The 9,677-nt window shown below is 26.9% G+C and overlaps 1 protein-coding gene across 1 annotated transcript; it reads left to right on the top strand.

The window, feature by feature from the left end:
• Positions 1-2,663: 2,663 nt before the first annotated feature.
• LOC124918226 (zinc finger protein WIP6-like) lies at positions 2,664-4,249 on the top strand. The gene is made up of 2 exons (XM_047458429.1): positions 2,664-2,996; positions 3,860-4,249. The coding sequence occupies exons 1-2, from the start codon at positions 2,664-2,666 to the stop codon at positions 4,247-4,249; spliced, it is 723 nt and encodes a 240-aa protein (XP_047314385.1).
• The last annotated feature ends 5,428 nt before the right edge of the window (positions 4,250-9,677 follow it).

Below are 9,677 nucleotides of genomic sequence, written 5' to 3'. Positions count from 1 at the left end.
GTTGATTTTATTTTTATGATTTTGATGGAGTAGATTGCATTTTTTTCAAGTTAGTTATTTTTTCTTTTGAAAAAAAGAGAAAATAATAGATTTTATGAAAACACTTATCATCATATAATCATATAGCTAGTTAACAAATCCACTAGATATCTTTATGTAAATGAAAACATGAGGGATGAAATATGTTATATTTAAATAATTCACAAATATCAAAATGAGGGTTGTTTAAGTATTATAACGAAACAAAATATGCCGTCAAGGAAAAATTAAATATTGTAAACCATCAACACCAAAAGATTAACATACCCGAAAACCTTCATGAAAGTTGATAAACTCTCAACCGACCTCAGATTCGTTACACATTCCACATGTAATATCATTCCACATGTAATATGTAATAATGTAATATTATATATATATATATATATATATATATATATATTTATATATATTTACAATATGTATCATCAATTTTGGAAAGAGGGGACCATAATTTTAATTTTGGGAAAAAAATAATGTGATAAATGATCATCTTTTGGCACCATATGCTTCTTAGAATTTCGTGTCACTAGTGTTATTGTTGTATTATTTTTAAGTATCATAATATCTTGAGTTGAAATTTATGTTTATTATATATGAACTCTTTGTGTCATTGATATGTTATTTATTTATTTATTTATTGTAATAGCTATAGTATATTTTTTAGTTTTTATTTACAAATTTGAGATTTTTTTGACATATTGTTTAACTAAAAATTCTTAGTATTTAAAATATTTTGAAAGAAGAGACCATAATAAAGTGTAAGTTAATTAATATGTTTTTCTTTTTCAATGAGAGTACAGGAGGAACATTTTAGTTAAAATTGAAAACGTTTATCTCAATTTTATGAAAAACAATTATTATGCGCGATTAAAATGATGTTTAATACAAATTATTTTCTTAAATTAGGATAATTTGTTTGGTATACACAACTTTTTGAAGAAGAGAATATACTATGCATGATGAAATTGATGTTTATTAATGTTAAGTTTTTAAATAATTAATCTTTTTCAAACGCGTTTATACTTATTAATTTAATTGTTCACTATGGTTTCTTTCCTTGTTTGTCAGAGTTTTTTTCTTTCTCTCTTGAGAGATTTTATCTTATTTCTTTTATTTACTTTACTCACAATAAGATATGCTTATGGATTTGACATAATTAATTTATTTTTATTTGATTGGTTCATCTTATAAATTCAATAGTGTAGTTAAATTGAAATGAGTTGATACTTAATTACAAGATTAAAAGACATCACTTATTCAATTTCATCTTAGAACTTCATCCTGAAATCTTATCCTATTGAAAAAAAAATAGTTTTGGACTAGATTTGAATCAGGACCAACAAATGGTACAAATTTATGTCACTGTTAAATTTTATCTATTATTTCTACATTCTTTAAGGATAATTTGAAATATAGAATGACAAATCGCTTAAAAGAAAGAAAAAAAAAATAACACATAGATTTGACATATCGGGGGATCACCCCCATTTTGGGGAGGAGAATGATCCTCAACTTGCTGATGAACTTCTCGACTCCACACCACCGTAATTCAAAAAAGCACACCACTCAATCGACAAAGGGGACCTGAATGACGTTGATAGTTACCAAACTTGATAAAGAAATAGATGTTATGTAAACAACGAGCATCAATTAAATAGTATATTAATACTGTAAAAACAATGTTATTTCAAAGATTTTGTTACAAACAATTGAATTTTTTAAAAATATTATAAAAAAAAGACAATGAATACAATAAAGGAAACACACCAATTGTAAATCATTTAATGAATAATATAGTGGTTAATAGCGACGGTTTACATTACTCATCGCTATTGTACCAAAATAAATGTAATATGAACAATAATTATCAAGATGAAAAACAATAAATAGAAACTACTAGTGATTTTCAAATACAATCACTATATTCATCTTAGCGACATTATTCTTATCAGACTTGCCATCTTTTTTATAATAAGTGTGTAGCAATACATAATATAAACTTTCGCTAAAAGTTTTATACTGATTTATAATATAATTTTGATTTTTTCGCCATTTATATGACATTGTGGTAAGCGGTGTATGAATGAAAAATAAATTTCTTTCTAATTTTTTTTATAAAAAGAAAAAATTGGATATAATCATTTCATTTATCTATAATATTTTTGAACTATACAAAAATTAAATTTCAAAAAATATAATTGAGTACAATTTAAGACCCAATTAATATGATGTAATTTACTTAAAAAAAACATCAAAGTAACTCAAATAAAAATTGCAGAAAATACCATCATCAAGTCTTTCAATATGCACTCAATTCCAGGAGGACAAGATTCTAAAGAGAAAAAAAACTAAACTAGAATCGATATAATCTAAATATCCTTAAATTATATTTAAAAAAAAAACATTACAAACTGAACAGTCTCTTTTTTCTCTCTCTCATTCCCCAATCAATTACCCTAAAAAAGTCCTTTAATTGCAGTTTCACATGGAAAACATATTATCACCAAATCTTCCATTATTTATTACCTTCATCTACCCTAATATAACCCCTCAAACACTCACTGAATCTGAGTGCCACCATCTCTCTCTACTCTCTCTCTAGGTTTTACAGTAATTTCACCATGCAAGGCCAAGACTTCACATACATATCCACTAGTGATCATGTTCAAGACTCGAGCACCCATCTCTCCCTTTGCCCCCCAGGTTACCACACAACCATCAATTTTCTCTCTCATCCCCAAACTAATCGAAACCCTAAAACCAGCCACAATGATATTGATAGAGTGACTGTTGCTCTAACATTAGCAAACCCTAACGTTGTTACTGATCATAACGAAGATCTTGTTTCTGAGGATCAGTTCTGGATTCCTACGCCAGCTGAAATTCTTGCCGGACCGACGCAGTACTCTTGCACTGTTTGCCACAAGATGTTCAGCCGTTACAACAATTTACAGGTAACAGTATTTACTATATCTATATATATATATAAAGGGCGGTCTAAGTGAAGTTGTTCATGTTCACCATTTATTTCTCTCGACAATCTTTTCTGTGTCTGCCACAGTTTTCACAGCTTTATCCTAATGCTTTTTGAAAAAATATGAAAATAATATTAACATAATTTTGATTTGATTCTTTTTCTTTATGTTTTTGTTAACTTAATGTTGTTTTTCATAGTCTTGTAATTTCATTTTGTTGAATTTGTGATAATTCATGTGATAACTTGATATATTACCTACAAAAAAAAAAAAATAAGTGTCTTTGAACAAGTTCTTTCAATTTTGGTTCCAATGTTATGATGTCATATTTTTTAATTAATTTAAAAAATTATCTATTTAAAAAATTAATTATTTATATATTTTAATTTAAAATAGATAAACACAATATATATAGTCTTTCATTGTTTATGAATAATACTATTTATCCTACACAATGTTACCTTTCATGATCACAAAGAGAGGATATGGAAATTAGTTCTAAGTAACTAATTAGGAAATATTTAGAGCTTTTATTCTTTTTCTTTATGATTTTTCTCATGATTGTTTGTTGGTCATTTTTGTATGTAGATTTCTTTGAGCATTAATGATGGCTTAATTTTTTCTCCAAAATGAATTATGTCAAGTAATGGAGTTTCCCACTAAACTATTTATTCAGGAGGTCGAGATCTTTACAACTAAGTGTTTAATAAAAAAATTTAAATGAAAAAAAAAACTATTGTAGCCTGACATGATCTTCTCAATGGAAAAGTTTTTATCAAACTTGAGCAAAGTTAAAACAGTAGTATAAGAAATGATCTCTCACTGTCTGTCTGTGTTTCTAGATGCATATGTGGGGTCATGGATCTCAATACAGAAAAGGGCCAGAGTCACTAAAATCCCCAAAACCCACTTCATCATCAATTCCAAGGTTGCCATGTTATTGTTGTGCTGAGGGTTGCATGAACAATATAACTCATCCAAGGTCTAAACCTCTTAAGGACTTTAGAACCCTTCAAGCACATTACAAACGAAAGCACGGTTCTAAGCCATTTGCTTGCCAGAAATGTGGGAAGCCATTTGCAGTTAAAGGGGACTGGCAGACCCATGAAAAGAACTGTGGAAAGCTATGGTTTTGTGTTTGTGGATCTGATTTTAAGCATAAGAGGTCTCTTAAAGACCATGTTAGTGTTTTTGGACACGGCCATGCGCCCGCACTGCATGGGAGGGCATGAGAAATGTGGGTTTTAATTGAATGCATTTGTGTCAATGTTTGTTTATTTGTCACATTCACAATTTACATGCATGATGATAATGGATCGATGGGGTGGTAATTATAAGCCATACTAGTGGTTAAATTTTATTCTTATAATTTATTTGCATTAAAAAAAATTCTAATTTTTTTGGTTTATTATAAATTTTATTAAAAAAACTTGTATTAATAAAACAAATTGAGACTCTACAAACCACTTTTTGCACAAGAGGCTGATTGAAGAGGATTTGAGAATTGTTAAGAGGAAGAGGAGACTCTCTCAAGGGTGACCGAACAATTACAAAGCAAGAAAAAAATGAAACAAAGATTACTAAACCCAAAACCTAACAAATAGAAACAAAGATTTTATAGTGGTGTCAATGTAAATTATTACGTAATAATTGGAACATGTTCAAATTATGTTCGCGATAAATTGACTGCCTCCCGTTATGTTGGCGATAACTCAATTGCCAATTAAATTCAGCTAGCTTCATGTTGAATTTAGTTTATATTCAAGTTGATTTTTTTAATGTTTTTGAACCATTGACACTATATACACATACCATTATTGTTTTATATTTTTATCATTTTCGAGTGACTTTCGTGATTGATATTTTAAAAAATAATGAAACAACTAATGTTAAAAACACACTTTGAAATTTCAAGTTAAAGAATAAGTCACACAAAACATCTTCATTTTATGATCTTATCAAAACTTTAACTTATTTGAAATGACCAAATCCATGATAAAAAAGAAATTTGAGGTGCCATTTAAGGTATTGAATATCAAGAAAACTTGATAATCTGTATATTGATGCTAGCACTATAGTGCGTTTCTTGCAATATGGGAAGGATGTGGAGTTTCAAAGCTCTAACATGACACCTAGATTCCCATGAGATTTGGAAGTGAATGAGACAAGGGTAAGGCAGCAAACATATTTTTTTTTAGTTATACTTGGGACCATTTTCAAAAAAAATATATTAATTTTTTAATTCCTTCTGACTCCCAGAAAATATGTAAAAGTTTTTGGTTTTTTTTTTTTTTTTTTTTTTTTTTATATTTGAGGATTCATTGTTTTGTATTCAAATTTGTTAAAACGTGTTTGAAAAGAACTTATCAGTGATTGAAGAGTTGTCACCTAGTCTTACAAAGTAACTAGGAAATGGTTTATTGAACTCTCCTAAGGTTTTGAGTGTCATTTAGGCAAAACAAATAATTTTGTTCTTGTTTTTAGTTACTCTGTATATTTTATCTTAGATTGATCGATTAGATATATTAGTTTCGTAATATAATTAATAAAAATGACTTACTCGTTAAATGTTATGTTAATACATGCTGTGAGATCTATCAAATGTTATGTTAATACATGCTGTGAGATCTATCGTACAAAATAGTATATTTTTTCTTGCCTTTTTGTGGTCCCTTAGAAGGGGTGACTCTTAACGGCCGACTGTCCTTACCTTAGAACATATTCGGTTAGAGTGGCTAAGAGTGTAGGTTGAGAATCCAAGTCATTCATCACATACATTGGGACATATACAAATTAATTTATTAGAAAAAACAACTTTTAAACTAACTCTTTATTGTATATGCGACCCTTAACTTTTTTTTTATGAAGTTGGCCTTCAATGTAATTTTAGAACGAATTAATTATTGCATTTAATTAGATATTTATGCTTCAGTTTCACAATAATGTTAAAATTGTTTAAGCCAATCATCTAGGAGAACTCAACTATATATGTATATGTAAAATTTTCATGTCATTCTAATATATTCAGTTTACTTGTCAAGATAAGTTCACCACAAAGTAAATCATACTAGATTTAATCCAAATCAAAAGATATTTCATTCTTATGTAAAACACTCATTTTAATAATTTATTTATAAATTTTAAAATATGAGTCAACAATTTAATTTATACAGACCTATTGATCATTATTAATATCTAATAATTAAATTTTAAAATACCTAACAATTAAATAAAATTCATATCATATTTTAAATATTTGTTGAGTAAAATTTATCTTACTCAAGAGACATCAATAAGCTTGATGCATTTTTCTTAGTTCAATCCTTTCAACAAAATCATTTTTTTAATTCTTTCATATTTATTCCATATCATTGTTATTAATAGGATCTTAAGAATTAAATATTTAATTCCTTATTTCAATCTATCATTATTAATTCTTAGAGTATGAAATCAATACATATGAAAAATTAATATCAAAATAACATGAAAGATCACTCTCATACCATTTGTTAGATTTCTTACAATTTAATTGGTGAAAACATAATGGAGTATAACAATCATGTAAAACATTGAAATAATATTCTAAAATGTGAAATCATACATGAATTCTTATCAAGAATACTCGATAAAGATTTTTTTATCTTGAATCTTCTAGTTCTGAATTCCGTTGATTATTTTTTATCATTTAATGTGAAATTAGATCTTCTAACATTTTTTTTATAACAATGTTCTTATGAGTGAATAAATAATTAGTTTTGTTTAATGAGATTAATATGAGTTGTGAATCTAGTTATAATATACTCATTACTTATTTGGCTCATTAACAAAATAATAAATATTATTTCTATTTCTACACAAATATAACTCATACTTATTATAAATGTAGCCTAAACGTTATACTAGATCACTTTATAATCTTTACTAAATTAATATAATAACAACTAATATAGAGAACGTTTCGTTTTTTCTTATCTTCTTCCGAGTAAGAGTAGCAAAAAAGGATCGCATTAACAAAGTAAGAAATGAGAACTAATTGATTGGGTGATTGGGTATATGGAAAGATAAATTTGGTAAATACATCTTCTAAACACTACTTACATTCTTTATATTCTCAAGTACTCCTTAGAATGCATACATGCTTACAAACTCTAACATTTTGAAAATCATATATTGATATAAATTTAAATTTATAAAGTTTGAGCATGAGAATTCACTAAATTAGTTTAGAAAAACAATGAATTATATCTTAATTATAAATATTTTTAAAAGAATAATTTCTTTCCAAATTCCAAAACAAACTGGGTATATGAGAGAAGACACTACAAGAAAAGAGAGTCCTATGCATGACTATGTGAAAGTGCCTTTAATTTTTTACCAGCTCATTGTAATAAAAACTCTAGTTAGCTTCTTTAAAATAACCAACTGATCCTTTCAGACTTTCAGTTCAGCAACAGAGAAAAAAACAGATCATTTGCAGAATATATATATATATAAATATATGCTACAGACAAAATTCTTAGCTTTCTTATAATTCAGCATTATTAAATATATTTTTAAGTACAAAAACAATTTTAATATGACAATTTTATCTTCTTTAATGAAGGATGAAACAAAGCTTCATCATTAAGCTTTCATATTTACAGTCTCATCATAATCTATCCTAAGTTTAGGTTTAAAGAAAAATGTTAATTTTCAGAACAAAATTAAGGCTCATTAATATATATTGTGAAATACTAAAACTACATTTCTTTTTGGAAATAGCATTAACTAAAGAGAAAGTTACAGCTTACATGTTAAAGCCCACATGATTGTGAAATTTACAGGCAATTCAAGTCCACTTTAATTGGGCCTGAGTATATTAATATGGAAAGATATTTCAAATCCAAATAAATTATGGTTAGAGACTTAGTATTTAAAAATATTAAGGGATTTGAATTTAATGTTAGAAACTTTTTTAATTTTTTTTTAAAGAGAATTGAACCTAAAACAAGATTTCCAATTTGTCAATCACTATACAACTCATACAAAGTTATTATTATTTAAAAAAACTTTGTATATATAAATATTTTGTAGTTAATAATTTTTTGTTTGTAGTGAACATAAACCTATCCTTATATAAATTCGTTTAGATAAAATAACATTTTAAAAGATAACTTAATTCATTATACATAGATTTGTTGACTTTATCTAGTCTAAACATAATTCCATAAAGTGTTTACAAATGTCTAATACATTGATTTTCTCATTTATTTTAGATTTTCGGCGACAAAATAGATAAACTAAAAAAATTATTCTTTAAAATAAAATAAAATAATAGTAGCGTGGGAGCAAATTTATGGGTTTATAACCATTTGTTTCATCGATACCACTAATAGGATTAAAGCCTAAATTTTTCGATTATTAAATAAAACGTCCGTGAAGTCATGTTAGCTTTCTATATTAAAAAAGGTAAATAAATCGAAACTTAAATTATGTAGATATACTTGGTCAACCAATCGAAACGGAAAAAGAAACTTTAGATTAAACATGGATAAAGTTTGGTTCAATTTGGAATGGAGAAATAAGTTCTAAAATGTATTTGCATCAACACTACTAGATGAAGCGACACTACTCAAAGTCAAGGGAAATAGATTTGTAACAAGCGTGTTCAAGTGCGGTTTTGGAGTAGTGGTGTATAACATTTGGCAAAAACGAAATGCAATAATATATGACAGAACCCGCAGGAGCGTTGAAGAGTTATGGAAAGATATTGCATTGGATTACAGCACCCTCGCGGGAACGTGGAGAAAAATTCCAAGCACGGAGCATAATTGAAATATCTGCAGGAACTGGAATTTACAATTTTTTGAACTCACTAGAATTGAAATCATTGTAATCCGATAATTCATTTACGTTTTTAACTTTTTAGTTTTTATTCAGAATGTTACGACTTCAAAATCATTCTAGTTTAAACTTGTGGTTATTTTCCCGTTTTTGAGAATTTTTAATGAAATGACGCTAAATCATTTCTCCCTAAAAAAAACACTACTTGATGAAGTATTCATCACATGTAAGATTCCTAAAGAGATGATGAATCAAACCATTATCTACTCCATCTCAATGATCCAAACACCAACTAATTAGTTGTGATCAATTAGTCTATATAATTTTATTTATAAAGTGTTACAAAACTATGTAATGGAAGTTACAAAATTATTAAATGGATATCAAGATGTTTTGAGGAGCCTCATTTCAATTTTGAAGATGGTATCAAATAGATTATACATACCGCGCAAATCTTTATTTAAAATAAATTTATTTCAAGAAGTCTTGTATTCAATTATATTTCTTTCATCTTATTCACAAAATCAAAATCGAGATATTTTCAACCTTAAAAAAAAAATTTAATTTACCGTTACAAAATAAATGAACAAACAAGTACTCATACCAAAAGATAATATTGTGCCTTTAAACTACTCATAGTTTTATTAGTAAATAAATAAAATGATGAATATACTTTTAAAAGTAACTAATATAATATAAATATAAAAGCAATTATTAGAGAGATCCACTCCCATTAATATATGAAGATATAATCGACTACCTAAAGTTAGGTTAACAATTTTGGTAATTATTATAAGACTTGAAAATTTTAAGTTTTGGACAAGAAAATAACAGTAT

The sequence above is a fragment of the Impatiens glandulifera genome, unplaced genomic scaffold (genome assembly GCF_907164915.1).
Source record: "Impatiens glandulifera unplaced genomic scaffold, dImpGla2.1, whole genome shotgun sequence".
NCBI lineage: Eukaryota > Viridiplantae > Streptophyta > Magnoliopsida > Ericales > Balsaminaceae > Impatiens > Impatiens glandulifera.
This window is presented reverse-complemented; position numbering and strand designations above follow the sequence as displayed.

Bases quoted from the DNA above. Each gene is read 5' to 3' on its own strand.
- LOC124918226 (XM_047458429.1), top strand. From the start codon at position 2,664: ATGCAAGGCCAAGACTTCACATACATATCCACTAGTGATCATGTTCAA. The intron at 2,997-3,859 runs GTAACAGTATTT...CTGTGTTTCTAG, and splicing joins GCCGTTACAACAATTTACAG to ATGCATATGTGGGGTCATGG.